This window comes from Pan troglodytes, chromosome 4, assembly GCF_028858775.2.
Source record: "Pan troglodytes isolate AG18354 chromosome 4, NHGRI_mPanTro3-v2.0_pri, whole genome shotgun sequence".
Taxonomy (NCBI): domain Eukaryota; kingdom Metazoa; phylum Chordata; class Mammalia; order Primates; family Hominidae; genus Pan; species Pan troglodytes.
This window is the reverse complement of record NC_072402.2, coordinates 58,779,323-58,796,235: the sequence shown is the minus strand read 5'-3', so window position 1 is coordinate 58,796,235 and position 16,913 is coordinate 58,779,323. Positions and strand designations below refer to the sequence as shown.

Here is a 16,913-nt window from a genome sequence, read left to right as displayed (position 1 = left end):
GTTAAATCCATTAATGTTTTCATTGTTGTGACTCTATAGTTATTTATAGCTGAGCCACATATTGGACTTTAAATATATTTTCTTATATAACATTTTCTTTTTCCTGGAATTAATAATTATGCCATTTTTTGGTTTCCTTAACTTACTGAGCCGATTACTCATCCTTCTCCAAACTTTCTAAGAGAGCTGCAAAACTTTTCAAGTTTCAACATCTGTCAGATCCATTGGGTCCCCTCCATGTATTTTTTCATTGGAAATATCCCTCCTTGAGCCTGGCGTCTGCCACTCACTTGGGCTAGTTGCTCTCCAAGCCTGCTGCACTCTTATCATCTTGGGATCTCCCTTGGCCACCATTCTTGGAATTCTCTCTCTTCTATTTGAAATTTGCTGTTTTTGGGAGCCCATTTTTCCTTTTTGTTTTGGCTTATGCTCTTGTTTTTGTAGTCACTTTTTCCAATAACATCTTGAAAATGGTCACATGGGAGGTAAAGTTCTTGAAACTTGGCATGGTGGAAAATGCAGTTTCAAGAACTTTGTTTTACCTTTCTTTCTGATGGATCATTTGGATGGGTAGAGTATCCTAGGTGAGAAATAATTTTCCAGTAGAGTTATAAAGGAATTAATCCATTGCTTTCTAGCTTCTGGTTTTGTTATTAAGTCTAAAGCCATTCTCATCCTTGATCCTTTGTGTGTGACTTATTTTTTTCCTATCTGGAAACATTTTTTTTCTGTTTATTCTTGATATTCTGAAACTTCACTGTTTTGTACTTCAGTGTAGATTTATTTTCATTTATTATGCTGTTTACAGTGGGCCCTTTCAATCTGGAAACAAATGTTCCTCAATTCTTGGGAATTTTATCGTATCACTTGTCTCATTATTTCTTTCCCTCCATTCCTCTGTTCTGTGCTTCTGGACTGCTGGTAGTCAGATGTTGGCTATTCTTCATCTCTTTGTCTTTTCTTCTATCTTCTGGAAGATTTCCTCAACTTTATTTTCTAGTCTTTAGACTTCAGCTCTCATATTTTGAATCTCCAAGAGTTCTTGTTCTCTAATTATGCCTTTATCTTAGCATCGTATTCATATTTTGTGGGTACAACATTTTTTCTTATTTTCTATGAAGGTTTAAGTAATATTTCTTTTAAAAAATATTCTGCTTTCTGCATTGCCTTTCTTTCAAGTTTTTTCCCCCCCATCTGCTGTTGGGATGGGAGAAATTTAATGAATTTGGCTTTGTGGGGTTAGGATTAGGTAGTCTGTTTCTTTTTCAGATTTTCAACCAATCTTATGATTTTTGTTTCAGAGGTATAGTCAATTCTCATTATTCCTGGCAATTATGTTCAATAAAGTCACCACGAACACTGAATTAGAAAATACTGCTGAGCGTGGTGGCTCATGCCTGTAATCCCAGCACTTTGGGAGGCCGAGGCAGGTGGATCACCTGAGGTCAGGAGTTTGAGACCAGCCTGAACAACATGGAGAAACCCCGTCTCTACTAAAAATACAAAATCAGCTGGGCTTGGTGGCGCATGCCTGTAATCCCAGATACATGGGAGGCTGGCCTGAGGCAGGAGAATCACTTCAACCCGGGAGGTGGAGGTTGCGGTGAGCTGAGATGGCGCAATTGCACTCCAGCCTAAGCAACAAGAGCGAAACTCTGTCTCAGAAAAAAAAAAAAGAAAGAAAAAAAGAAAATACTGAATTATTCTCTGTGAGGGAAATATAGAGTTAGGTGCCTGTGAGCCTCTGGTCACAACATTTTTGTCAGCTAATCAATACATAACCTTGTTTTGTGTGTGTTTCTGTTTAAAGACACCTTATTTAATATACATTGTTGATTCATCAACATTGAACTCATGGCTAATAACAGTACTATGACTCATGCCTGAATAGAGCTTATTTAACACACATATTTTCTCCATGAGGCACAGCCTCCTTCTGCTTAGGAACACCAGACAGCACTCCAGCACTCTGCTTGGGGGGCATTCGAAACAGCAAAATCACTCGTAAAAGGCAAAAAATTGCAAAAAAAAAAAAATAGTAATAACCAGCATGTCACTAAATAGACCATGAAAAGACATGTGTGTGCAGTATGAAAATTGAGACAGGAAGGCAGAGTGTCAGCTTGTTCCACCTCAGCTGGGAATGTGCATCAGGCAACTCAAGTTTTTCACCACGGCATGTGTCTGTGAATGTCCGCAAAACATTGTGAGTATTGATTTGGGGGGTTACAAATAATTCCTAGCAAGTAGGTGAATTCACAAATAAGGAAGCTGTGAGTAATGAGGGTTGATTTTACCTACCTAGTGTCTCAAATCCTGAGCCGTATGAGATTCTGTGGCATAATTATGTTTGCTTCTTGTTGGCAACCTTATTAGGCATTTCTAGGTTTCTGCTTTCTCATCTTTACCAGTTCAGTTATGGCTTGATTCATTTCTCTTTTTCCAAAGGTTTGTTGACATCTCTTATTTGCTGTTGCCTCTTCCCATTTGTTTTGTCTTGTGGTTCTATACCTTTGCCATAATTTTTGTGGAGTTTCCTGAGAGAGTGGAGATAAATGTATATACTCAATTGGTCTTGTCTTAACCAGAATTCTATTTAATACACAACACCTTTAGTGAGCTGTTATGCATGTAATAGGTGTTTACTAAGTATTGGTTGAATAAATTCAAGAAATGCTTGCTATTTTTGTGCTAGCATTTAGCTTTTCTCTATAGTATGTTATAATGGAATTTTATTTTATTTATTTTTTGAAACAGAGTTTCACTCTTGTCGCCAGGTTTGAGTACAATGGCATGATCTTGGCTCACTGCAACCTCTGCCTCCCGGGTTCAAGCGATTCTCCTGCCTCAGCCTCCCGAGTAGCTGGGATTACAGGTGCCTGCCACCATGCCTGACTAATTTTTTTGTATTTTTAGTAGAGACGGGGTTTTGCCATGTTGGTCAGGCTGGTCTCGAACTCCTGACATCAGGTGATCCGCCTGCCTCAGCCTCCCAAAGTGCTGGGATTACAGGCGTGAGCCACCACGCCTGGCTGGAATTTTAAATATCTCATAATTATAATCTGCTAGGTAAAAGACTAGCTCTCTTTCTCCCCCTTATTCCTCCTACTTAGTGGAACATTGCCTAAGGAAGATGGGGAATGGGTTAAAAATTAAAATGTGGGGCTGGAAAGCATAGCTTGTTTTAAAACTTAGTTTTCTTTCCTTTTGCATCATAATCTCTTCCCCGGTCTATTTATTTCTCGTGGTTTTGTCAGTCCATTACAAAAGGCTGCAAAATTGTGGTACTAGAAGGGATCCTAGAAATAATCTAATTTGAACCTTTGATTGCTAGGAAACTGAGAGTCAGGCTGCCTTGGTTCAAGTCTTGGCTCCACCACCCATGTAGGACATGTTGCTTACTGTTTTGACCTCAGTTTCCTTGCCTATAAAGTGGGAATAAAAATACTCCTGATGTTATAGGATTGTTGTGAAGATTAAAAGAGATAATTAATGTGAAGTTCGTAGTACTATGCCTGACACACAGTAAGAGCTCCACAAATTATTAATGATGATTATTACTAGTGGCTAAACTGAAGCTCTGGTTTCTCAGTTCAGTGTGTTTTCCTTTAGATGTAAATAAGAATTTGTAAGCCTCTTTTTGGAGTCAGCTACCATTATTTTCTTTCCTTCATCTCCTTCATTGTCTAAAGACAGTTAACATGATTGCGTATTTCTCATTTCAAGCTAAAGATACTCTCACTGTTTCAGCTATTACCACATTTGTAAGGACTTCCTGAAGAGAAAATTGAAAAGTTAGTCACTTCTTTTAGTTGTTTCTGGTCTTTCAGATGATCCTTTTTTTTTTTGTAGAGTTGAGTGTTTTTGTTTTTGCTTTTGTTTTTAGTTAACAATAATGCAATCCATTTCCCAGCATAAGTGGGTAAGTGCCACTTTGACTTGGGCTGGGCTTAAAAGCACAAGAAAAGCTCCCAGACAATCAGAGTGGAAACACTCCCACATCTTAGTGTGGATAAATTAAAGTCCAGATTGTTCTTCCTGTCCTGACTTGTGCTGTGGGAGGTGGAGTTGCCTTTGATGCAAATCCTTTGAGCCAGCAGAACATCTGTGGAACATCCCCTGATACATGAAGGTGAGTGCTAACTCATTTAGAAGAGTGATAGTTTGATCATCTTTTTCTACTCTGTAAAAGTCTTTTTCTGTTTTCTTCAGTGAAATTATGGGTCAGACCCACCACATGAATTTCTCCTTGAACTGGTTGTTGATAGTTAAGGGAATCTAATCTTTTGGCAGGCAATATTTTAAAATGCTGAGATCAGAATGGAGAATCGTGAGTGTTAGAGGTGAAGGATTGGGGAAAATATCTGAAATAATGGATTTATCTTTCAGGAAACTCTAGGCTAAAGAAAATTAGACCTAGAGGATTCAGAGGAAAATCCTTGTGTGTACTGGTATTTCATGGCAGGAGAGCTGAGAGAGAGTAAATCACTAATAGCTACCACATGATTTTAGTGGAAAGAGTCCAGGTTTGGAATAAGACAGTCGTGAGTTTGAATCTCATTTATGCTGCTTACATAAAACTATTATTTTTGGACCATTTACATGATATCTCTTGGCCTCAGATTCCACATCTGTAAACTAGAGATGAGTAATACAAACCCTACACGGATTTTTAGAAGTACAGGATGTAATTTGTATAGTGTAGTTAGCACTTTGCAGGCTGTCACTGTTCCAACATGATAGTGCTTTTGCCAGTCTCACTAGTGGCTGTCTCAGAATGTTCTTTAAATGAAGGCAGCCCACAACCCAAATGGATATTATAGACTTTGAAACTGGAGGTAGTCATCTGACAGCTCGCAATCTCATCTTGGGCAATGTATATATAATCAATATCCTCATCCAAAAAGTAAGGATGTCATTATTTTATTAGGCTGAAATTGCCAATATTTAACTGTTTTTGACTTAATAAAAATAGCAATTTCATTTGATTTAACCTAAAACATAATATAGAAATAAAATTTAAAATATGCTGGCCGGGCAAAGTGGCTCACACCTGTAATCCCACCACTTTGGGAGGCTGAGGCAGGTGGATCACCTGAGGTCAGAAGTTTGAGACCAGCCTGGCCAACATGGCGAAACTCTGTCTCTACTAAAAATACAAAAATTACCTGGGCCTGTTGGCAGGCACCTGTAGTCCCAGCTACTTGGGAGGCTGAGGCAGGAGAATCACTTGAACCCGCGAGGCAGAGGTTGCAGTGAACCGAGACTGCACCACTGCACTCCAGTCTGGGTGACAGAGTGAGACTCCATCTCCAGAAAAAAAAAAAAAAGAAATAAAATATAAAATATGCAACTATAAATAGAAAATATATAAATAGAAAATATAAAAATATCTGTCTCATTTACCTGAAGGGTGACAAGAATCTAAGGAGATAGTATACATGAAAGTGCTTGTAAATCTAAGGCCATTATTATTGCGACTATTATCATTACTGCAAGCTCCAAATAAACATTTAAAAGAGACTGAGAACAGGGCACCCTTCTACTTGATCAGTGAAAGTAAAACTATAAACCAAGTCCTGTGTGTTTTGAGGAATTCTGAGGCACTGAGAGAGGCTGAGCAGTGCATCGCTTGGCTACCTCCCTCTCAGTGTTATGAGTCTACAGGTGCTTGAACTTATGGCCATAGTGCTGGCCCTAGAAGTTACTCCCTCTTCTTTGCCATTTTTTATTTTTTTATTTGAGACAGTCTCCCTCTGCTGCCCAGGCTGGAGTGCAGTGGTGTGATCATAGCTCATTGCAGCTTCAAACTCCTGGGCCCAAGCGATTGTCCCACCTCAACCTCCCGTGTAGCTAGGACTACAGGTGTGCACCATGACACTCAGATAATTTAAAATATATATATATATTTTTTAGAGACAGAGTCTTGCTATGTTGCCCAGACTAGTCTTGAACTCCTGGTTTGCCATTCTTTAAAAACCCAGTTCTATACTGCAGGAGATAGTGTTTGGCACAGAATGAGAATCAACAAATAGTAGCTGAGTGAATGTATGAATGAATGAACCAAAGGAAGGCAAGCCCTGGGAAAATCACGTAGTGGTACATTCTTGTACAAGTGAAATGAAATGAAGCTCAGCATCCAGGACACAGCCTTGAGTGGGAGCTGAATGGCCAAAGAGCACCCTGTGAAGTATCCATTTGATGGGGGATTGCGTGGGAGTAAAACAGCCACACTCTATTTCCTTTGCTTTGGTCCTGTGAGACCGAATGTGGGGAGGCAGGGATAATTTAACATGCTGAAATGTGTAGCATTTCCCAGCAGAGGCAGTAGCTTCCGTCTTTGCTTTCTTCTCGCTGTGTTCCCAGCCACTGCTGGTAGCCAGTAATAAGTGCTTAGATTTGTTTGCAGTCGTTCTACTCCAAAGAGTAGCTGCTACTAGGTTTACATCTCTTTTGTTGTTGGTTTTGTTGTTGTTTGTTTGTTTGTTTTAAGATGGAGCCTTGGTCTGTAACCCAGGCTGGGGTGCAGTGGCACAACCTCTGCTCACTGTAACCTCTGCCTCTTGAGTTCAAGCAATTCTCCTGCCTTAGCCTCCTGAGTAGCTGGGATTACAAGTGTGGGCTACCTTGCCCAGCTAATTTTTGTATTTTTCGTTCAGATGGGGTTTTGCCATACTGGCCAGGCTGGTCTCAAACTTCTGACCTCAAGTGATCTGCCTGCCTTGGCCTCCCAAAGTGCTGGGATTACAGGCATGAGCCACCACGCCTGGCCAACATCTTTAAGCATAGGACACCACTAGTTACTTAAGTGGCATCACTGTATATTCTAAGAGTCTTTTAGTTCAATATGGCACATTTGTAGTGTTGTTGCAAGATTTTATAGAGCTCTGCTAAATGCTGTACTCAAATGAGATCCCACCAATGTGAGATTGTTTCTAGGAAATGACCCCTTTTTGAAGACCAGTTATTCAAAACTGCTGCATTTCAAAGTTAAGGCTGATGACCCAGGGATGCAGGAAATGATTGATGGCTCTCCTCAAGAGCACAGCAGAATCTTTGGGAATTTCTTATGGCCCAGATTTGGGGAGGCTGATTCACCTCATTTAAGTCTTCAAGAGACTGATATATTGAAACCAATAAGAAATAGTCTTTCTAATGCCTGGAAGGCTCATATTCTTTGTTCAGGGCCTTCTTCCGTTAAATTAGTAATCAGAGAGGGCATCAGAGAATCAGAGCAATCAGAAAGGGAGATTCGGGGTTTTGAAGTATCTTTCATCAGGTTCGTGGTGAGGTCTTGTGGCTGCCCTGTCAGAGTCTTTCGCTCCAGTGACAGGAAATTTCATAATTTCCTTTCGTAGATAGTACTGGATAAAAACTGCCAACTTCTGTCTTTTTTAACCATCAATATTTTACATTCTAAGGTGACCTCTCCTTTCTTTCCTCAAAGTCTTCAGTTTAGGATACAATTAGTTGAGTAGATTCCCGCAACTAAATGATAATGAAGGTTTTCCAAATCCAACTCTTTGAGATTATACACAGGTTTCTTTGGCTGGAGTCCTGAATGAACTCAAGCTTATCAACTGCACATCTACCCACCACAGATAACCAGGGTCACCTTGAACTCTCTACTGGACTTATTTCTAAGCCCCTGGGAGGCATCTCACCTTTTTGCATTTTTTTTTTTTTTTTTTTGAGACAGGGTCTCACTTTGTGGCCCAGGCTGAAGTGCAGTCATGAGATCACAGTTCACTGCAGCCTCAACCTCCCAGGCTCAAGCCAGCCTCCCATCTTAGCCTCCCAAATAGCTGAGACTACAGGCACATGCCACCATACCCGGCTGATTTTATTGTGTGTTTTGTAGAGATGGGGTATCACCATGTTGCTCAGGCTGGTCTTGAACTCCTGACCTCAAGTGATCTGCCCACCTCAGCCTCCCAAAGTCTTGGGATTACATGTTGTGAGCCACTGCGCCCAGCCTTTGTTCACATTTTTTACCAGCAAGCAGTCCTTTTTGTGGTGAGAGGAGAATGTGGGAAAGGCTGTGGAGGACAAGCAAGTATTAGAATGAGAGATTTCATCCTAATGGCAAGGCTTGTTGACTTCCCACAGTCATTAGCTCATTTCTCTTTTTAGATGCTCTTTGCGCTCATTTCACTATTGTAACTATACTTACTATGTGATATATGAGACTACTGTCCAGGCTTCTGTCTCTGCAAGTGGACCAGTGGTTCTTAACCCATTTCTGTTCAAACCTACTGCAGAAATATGACATGAGAGTCCTCAGTAACAGCAGTTCACTCTGAAATTGGTAGTTTCCAAAAATATTCCTGCTATCCTCTCCATCCTTTTCTCCCTTCCCTTTGTTAAAAATCACTGAACTAGAATATGAGCTCTTTGAGGTCAGAGATGTGCTCTTCTTTGATTCCAACCACCTAACACATGGCTGGGACAGTGCTGAACACATAGAAGAATGCCTGAGGTCACCAGTTTGTTTGTGAGAGGGCCAGGACCACAACTCAGGCAGTCTCAATTTCTAGAATGCTACACTTTTCAACTACTGTAACTTTTCCAGTTTTGTCTCTGGGATGATTTAGTACTGCTGATTTTTTTCTAAGGTTTTTTTTTTAAAATTTCACAAATAATAGCTGAGTATTTTTATTGTAAAGGAGTCAAGCAATAATTACCATTAACTTAAAAATATTTTAATATTTTATTCAACATTTAATATTGATAAGATTTTAAATGCAAAACCGCTTGTCAGAATAGCAATTTTAGTTTTAGCATCTATTATTATTCATTGATTCACTTATTAAGACTGCCAGCATCTTGGCTTTCATAGCCTTCCTTTTTAATGTGCTTTTAGGACTTGTAAATAATGTGAGCTAGGACTAAAGGCGTGTCTTCTTCTTAACAGATGGAGAAGATTAAGACAACATTCTGAATAATTAGACACAAAAAGAATGTTCTTAGTGTTATAGTTATTTTTAAAGACACCTTTTTTCTTCATTGAAAAATTGAAATGTTTCCCTTTGAGTTATATACCCATTTAAATCAAAATGGCTATCTTTATTATCTTAGGCATTTCCAATTCGCTAAGGATTTCAGTTGGTTCATATGTGAGAAAATGTTATCCCTCTAATTTTCTCCAGAAATCCTGCATGCACATTTTTCTAAAGTAACTTATTTTGTAAAGAACCCTTTTCTTTTTTTTTCTATAATGATCTGGCAGATGAAAATGTAACATCATTTATTTCTTCCTGAAATGAATTACTGGTTTTACATTTGCTTTATTCTTAGACTATCCCACCATCTCATCTTAGATGAGATGAAGAGCCAGCATTCTTTTTGTTCCAATAAATAAGTAAATGCCACAAACAGTATTGTCTACCAGGTACCAGGCACTGCCTTAGATACCAAGGCTTCAAAGAGGAAGAAGAGAGGTTCCACTCTTAAGAAGGTCCCTGTATGTAGGGAAGCCGTCAGGTAAATTGCTGACCACCATTCTTGTGGCAGATGCTGTAGGACACATGATATAGTGGGGCGTGGGGCACAAAGGAGGGACCAACTGGCATCTCCATGCGGGAATTCGGAGAGGGCGTCTTAGGGAAGGAGAGCCTTGAAATGAGTCTGGAAAGGTGATTAATTTGTCAGAAATAAGGGGAAAGGAGCACTGTGGGCATGCATAGAGCATGGAGATGTGAGATAGCGTGGTGCTTGGCAAAACTGTGAGTTGTTCCATTTGGCTGGAGGGCCTAGGCACTGAGGCAAGGGCCAGAGGATGGCCTCATAGCTGCACATACTCATTTTTTTTTTCTGGAGCATATTCTTGGTAGTTGGTATACTTTTCATAAGACATAGTGGAGTAGACTATGGATGAAAGGAAAACGTGTCGTAATTGCAAATCTTTAAAATGCTGACTGGGGTTGATGAAGTAATTATGAAGGATCTAGGTGATGATAGTCAACAAATAAAATAAAATAGGATCCTTCCTCCTTCCAAAATCCCCAGAATCTATTTGCCATTGGAAATAGAGCTTTTGAAAAGAGATATGAAGCAAACCAACTCTTGACTGATGTCATTTTCAGCTCTCTCCCCAGCCTTCATGTGTTAACGTGGGGATGATGTGGACCTGGGCACTGTGGATGCTCCCTTCACTCTGCAAATTCAGCCTGGCAGGTAGGTTGACCTGGGCCCTTTTACAGATCATGTGATTATTATTGCCTTCTTTGGACAAGAGTTGTTAACTTTAAAGCGACACCTGGATTATGGACATCCACAGATAGAAAAGGGGACTTGTGAACACCCTGAATTTGTGTGTGTGTCTATGTGTGCACACATGCATGCAATTTCACATATACTCATGCATGTGCAAATGTGGCAAGATGGCTTACCATATTTTCAAACGGAGACACAACCCCAAAAATGCTGAGATCTACTGTTTTAGAATATAGTAGTCTCTCCTTATCTGTGGGGGAATATGTTCCAAGATCCTCAGTGGATGCCTGAAACTGTGGATAGTACCAAACCCTATATATAGTACATTTTTCCTTCACATATATACCTATGATGAAGTTTAGGTACATTTAGGCATGAAGAGATTAAAACAATAACTAATAATAAAATGGAGCCATTATAACAATTTAATAAAAGTTAGGTGAGGTCTGGCACAGTGGCTCATGCCTGTAATCCCAGCACTTTGGGAGGCTGAGGCGGGCAGATTTTTTGAGGTCAGGAGTTCGAGAGCAGCCTGACCAACATGGTAAAACCCCGTCTCTACTAAAAATACAAAAATTAACCGAGTATGGTGGCTCACGCTTGTAATCCCAGCTACTTGGGAGGCTGAGGTGGGAAGATCACTTGAACCTGGGAGGCGGAGGTTGCAGTGAGCCTAGATTGTGCCACGGCACTCCAGCCTGGGCCAGAGCAAGACCTTGTCTCAAAAAAAAAAAAAAAAAGTTATGTGAATGTGGTCTCTCTCTCTCTAAATATCTCATTGTACTGCACTCACCCATTTTCAGATGGCGTTGATCACTAGTAACTGAAACTACAGAAAGTAAAACCATAGATAAGAGGGAACTACTATAATAGGAAGTGCTTATCTCCATAGTTTTTGTGTTGTTGTTATGGCTTCATATAATACACATACATAAATACAAAAATAAGCAGTTTTCATACTATTTGCCATAAAGGGAAATAATGAAACAACATTTCTATAGTGTTCCAACTCAAGACTACAGGCCTGATATCCATACAATAGCTTGTAGATCTAAGATCCATTTGTTTGATTATATCTTAAGTTTAAAACAATATTAAGAGCAGAGACATTGGTCTGGTAGTGGGAAGGTGGGGAAGGAGTCATGTAGCATATTCGTGTGCTTGGGCTGCCATAACAAAATACCTCAGACTGGATGGCTTAAGCAACAGAAATTTATTTTCTCACAGTTCTGGAGGCTGGAAGTCCAGTGTCAAGGTGGCAGCAGGGCTGGTTTGCAGGTGGCCTTCCTTTTGCTGCCTCTTCACATGGTCATCCCTCTGTGCCCACACAACCCTGGTGTCTCTCCTCCTCCTAAGGATGCCAGTCAGATTGGATTAGGGCCCATCATAATGGTCCCATTTTAACTTAATTACCTCTTCAAGTGCTCTATCTCCAAATATAATCACATTTTGAGGTACTGGGGGTTAGGACTTCATTATATGAATTTTGGAGAGACATAATTTAGCCTATAACATGTACTAATTGGGGTCACCAAGAGGGCAGTCATGACCCAGAGATAATGAGAATGCCTTCAGACTTCTGTCCTGGCATGGCCTGCCTTAGCCCCTTGGGGTTACACCTGTGGCACTCAGGAGCTTGATAGACCAGGGGTCCCCAACCCCCAGGCTGCAGACCATGTTAGGAACTGGGCCACACAGCAGGAGATGAGCTGCTGGTGAGCCAGAGTTACTGCCTGAGCTCCGCCTCCTGTCAAATCAGCAGCGGCATGAGATTCTCATGGGAGCACGAACCCTATTGTGAACTGTGCATATGAGGGATCTATTAATAGGTTGTGTGCTCCTTATGATAATCTAATGCCTGATGATCTGAGGTGAAACAGTTTCATCCCGAAACCACCCGTACCCCAGGTCCATGGAAAAATTATCTTCCACAAAACTGGTCCCTGGTGCCAAAATGTAGGGGACTGCTGTGATAGAAAATAGATGATACAGGCAGGCAGGACTATTGCTCTCCCTCTCATCAGCAATTGCTCCCAGTTATCTAATCTAAACTTCTAATTACAGACACTGTGGCTCCTATCAAGTCACCCTTTCCCTCCACTTGTCTTCTTCTGTTTTCTATCTCTGTTTTCCACTCTTCCTATGTTGTACATATACCAGCTCCTACAACTGGCTCCAATATCCACCATTCTTTTCATCTAGAATATCCTTCCCTTGGTCCTGCTCAGCCTTGCTCTTCTTCTATGTCAAGATATTTTTCAAAACACTGACTTTGCAACAGCACCAAAGTGATATGAGTATAGAGGGAAGGAGGGAGATGGAGAACATCTCTATAATTTTGGAAAATGTTCCTCTTGCGTATGGGAAATTCTCTGATAAGCAAGAACATTCTCCCAATTTTTCTTAGAGGAAGTGATGAATGTTTTTCCCCTTATTTCTAGAAATAGGGGAATATTGCTATGGTTCGTATTTTGAGGGTATAGGGAAAGACAGATGGGAGTGACCAGCAAGCCTAACCTTCAGTTGTTTGTATTTATAAAATAAAAATTCTATTTTCACTAATTTTAGATTTATAGAAAAACTGTGAAAATAGCATAGAGAGTTCCTTTCTACCCTCATCCAGTTTATCCATTGTTACTATCTTATAATACAATAAAAATTTGCCAAAACTAAGAAATTGATTTTGGCACATTACTATTGACTAAATTCCAAATTTTATTTGGATTTCACTAGTTTTTTCCATGAATGACTTCTTTCTACTTTATTTTTAATTTTTTTTCTGAGATGGAGTCTCGCTCTGTCGCCCTGGCTGGAGTGGAGTTCAGTGGTGCAATCTCAGCTCACTGCAACCTCTGCCTCCTGGGTTCAAGCAATTCTCCTGCCTCAGCTTCCTGAGTAGATAGGATTATAGGCGTGTGCCACCATGCCTGGCTAATTTTTGTATTTTTAGTAGAGATGGGGTTTCACCATGTTGGCCCGGCTGGTCTCCAACTCCTGAACTCGTGATCCGCCCATCTTGGCCTCCCAAAGTGCTGGGATTACAGGCACGAGCCACTATGCTGAGCCTGAATGACTTCTTCCTATTCCAGGATCCAATTTAGGGTACCATATTGCGTTGAATTGTCATGTCTCCCTGGTCTCTGCCGGTCTGTTACAGGTTCTTAGTCTTTCCTTACTATTCATGACCGTGGCAGTCTTAAGGAGTACTGACAAGTATTTCTGGGTTTAGGGGGAAAAAGGCAACAGAGGTGAAGTGTTCTTCATTGTGCATCACAATTTTACCCATGTTTGTGACAATCTTCTGAGGGAGAATTGAATAAGACTTAAAATAGGCACACTGATTGCCAACAAGGAGGAAGGCAGGACAACAGATGTGTAGGCTCTGCCAGCCAAGGCAGTTCTAGTACATAGAGCCAAGGTCGTTCAGCTATGTGGAATCACTCCAGATAACTGAAACTGGAAAAGGTAAAGAAAATCTAGAAAGTAGAAGTGAAGTCTAACGTTGTTGATTTGGTTCAATTTTATTCCAGTTTCCCTCAACCCCCTAATCTGTGATAAAATGAATCTAAAATCCTCATATGCAGAATTAAAATGTCATGAGGACACAAAACTAGGGAAAGCTATTGTTAAATTCCTCCTCCAAGTCTGAGAATACTGGAGAGAGCAGGCTATTTAGGTATTAGTCAGGGAGAGTTGTTTATGCTGTAATAATAAACAAGCCTAAAATATTAGTATTTAAAACAGCAAACTACATGTCCATCACAGGTAAGCAGGGGCTCAGGCTGGTGGGGCTCTGCTATCCTCACACACACCATGTCAGCATCCATTTTCAAGGCGTGCAGTAACAGGAGGAGGAGAGAAAAGAGAGTCATGCGCCAGCACTTGGACGCTTCCTCTCACATGGCAAAGGCCAAGGCAAATCCCATGGCCACCCTATTGATGAGCACTGGAAATATTGGTGAGCATTCATTTTATCTACCACAAATCTTTTCTGTAACACCAATATCAAGAGAGCCTTTGTAAGACTATTGTTCTGTCTTACCATGTGCCAACCAGTAAGGAAAAAACAAATGTAGTCTCATAAGAACAGCCTGGGTTGAGCGGAAAGTCATTTTTGGAGCCACTTACTCTTCTCCTGGTGGCTCCAAAAATCATTGACACCTAGTGACACTTAACGGTTCTGAAAAACAGATATTTAACTCTCTTTTTAGCTTATGGCTTCTAATATATGTTAACCAAAGCTTTTGAAGAAGCTTAGGAGAGGTATTTAAGGAAGAACAGGAAAGAGCAGGATTCACTTAGGTTTGACTGGAGTGTATTTAGATCCACGAGGATCTATTCCTCCATTGATATCTTGGTGGCTGGCTTTGGGTTCAACCAACGCAAGGGAGAGCAAGAATGAAAAGGAAACAAAATAAAATATGACTGCAGGAGGCCGTAATGAGAATGATATAAGACTAAGACTATTCTGGGGAAATGGGGAAAGGCTTCTTGTTTCCTTGTTCTCTGGCCAAGAATCAACTTTGAAATCCTCCGGCGAGTTAGTGTGACGAGTATGAGCGAAATGGGGGTGGGGCAGCCTACCCCTTTGTGAATATTTGTAAGAAACTTGGCCAGAGACTGAGGATAGATCCACATATATACACACAGACACACCACACACACACACCACACATATACATCACACACACCACACTACAGACACACATATACACCACACACACTACACACACACCGCACATATACATCACACACACCACGCACACACCACAAACATACCACACACCCCACACTACACACACACACACCACACATACTGCACATATACATCATACACACCACGCACACATCATAAACATACTACACACACCACACTACACACACACTATAAACACATCACACACACTACACACACCACACATATGTCACACATACCACACAAACACATCACACTCACCACACACACATCATAAACATACCACACACACCACATATATGTCACACATACCACACAAACACATCACACACACCATAAACATATCATACACACCACACACACACAGACCACATGCACACACCAACACACTCCAGCGGACACACACTATATACGCATTATAAACACATCACACATACTACACACATACCACACATACACCACACACACCCTGCACACACTACACACACACCACGTACACATACACACTACACACATACCACACACACCATTCACACATATACTATGCACACATACTACACATACCACACACATCACACACATACCCCACACACATTTTACACATGACATACACACCGCACACTACACACACCCCCCATACACACACATGCACTGTACATGCACTGCCCTTATCTCTGAGCCATGGAGACAGGGAGTGAGTGGGACAGTGTGTGAGTTATTTCTCCTGGGTGTTGCAAGCTAACCCTTGGTTCACCTCTTGTAGGACTTTGCACTTCCTCCTGACAGTTGGGAGGCATGAGGTTTATTAACATTCTGCTTGCTGACCCCAAAAGTCCTCAGGGAGGGTTCCAAGCTGTGTGGGCTCTTTGAGAAATGTGTTAATGGTGTAGCTTTCAATCTCTATGTAACATGCAGTATTATTTGATTCAGATCCAGTTAACTTTGGTCTTTTTAAGCATTTGGACCTGGAGATCACTGGCTTCCTCGTGGTTTTCAGCGTGCAAGTAGCAAAGATAGAAAGCCTTTGAACTGCTTGTTGGATGCGTGCTGTGGGTGCCTGGCTCATGTGCAGGACTAGGAGGAAGGCAGCTTCTCTGGAGAGAGCGAGAAAAGTTGACACAACAGGAAGCCATCTAGCTCTCCCTCACCCTCATTTGTCATTCTCAGTGGCTCCTTTACCCATGTAGACAATGCTCAGTTCATAGAACAAATACATGAATGTATATACAAACACACACATTTACAACCCTTTTAAAATCCCAAACCTAAACAAAACAAAACAATGAATGCTACCCATTCTGGAACCCCTTTACACCACCTTCTTGTTATAGGGTAATACCTCTGACAGAGTTGAAATATATATAATATTATTCAGATGTGCAGAGAAATGGAACATCCCTATTTTCTATGATCAAACGAGTCATTTTCTAAAGTCCCCTTACCACTGGAAAGTCAGGCAAGGGTGAGAAAGAGGAGGGTGTGGGTAGCACTTAAATTTGTTAACATTGTGTCATTTCTTCTGGTTTAAGATGTCTTTGGCTAGCTCAGTCTCTTTGGGGTTCCTGCCTTGCCCTCTGCTCCTCCTTAAGATTGTGTCTGAATATATGAGCAAGGCTTATGTGACTGCGGACTTGAATGCGTGGGAATAAGTCCTTGTGTTGCCCTCCGTCTTCCCTGAACTGTCTGGTGTGGTCTGATCCCCCTCTGCCATCTGCCATGGGACAGCTGGCTTTGCCTGTGCTTTGGGCCACAGCTTATGCTCCAGTTGTTTGTCCATGGTCCTGAAGTTCCTCTGTGAATGGAAGCTGCTTCATCCTCATCCCAGGCCTGGTCCAGTCTCACAGCTGTATCCTCGCCCCCGACTTTGAGGGCACAGGGAAATTTCTGGATCCCTGTGTGCTACATTCACCTGCATAGAGCTCACATGACGAGCTGCACCAGGCCACCCTCTGCCAGCACATTGTTAGGACTTCCATGCCACCATAGAGTTGGTGCTTAGTGG

The 16,913-nt window shown here is 41.2% G+C and overlaps 1 protein-coding gene across 2 annotated transcripts in view; it reads left to right on the top strand.

Moving 5' to 3' along the window:
• Nucleotides 1–1,925: 1,925 nt before the first annotated feature.
• IL31RA (interleukin 31 receptor A) overlaps nucleotides 1,926–16,913 on the top strand; it is a 71,146-nt gene continuing 56,158 nt past the window's right edge. Inside the window, exons 1-2 of one of the 2 annotated variants that reach the window (XM_016953300.3) lie at nucleotides 1,926–2,206; nucleotides 10,086–10,176. In XM_016953300.3, the coding sequence (XP_016808789.1) occupies nucleotides 2,144–2,206; nucleotides 10,086–10,176 (154 nt within the window). In that variant the 5' untranslated portion in view covers nucleotides 1,926–2,143. Of the gene's footprint in view, nucleotides 2,207–3,886; nucleotides 4,133–10,085; nucleotides 10,177–16,913 lie in introns of those variants that run through there. The other variant, XM_016953301.4, reaches the window with a different exon arrangement.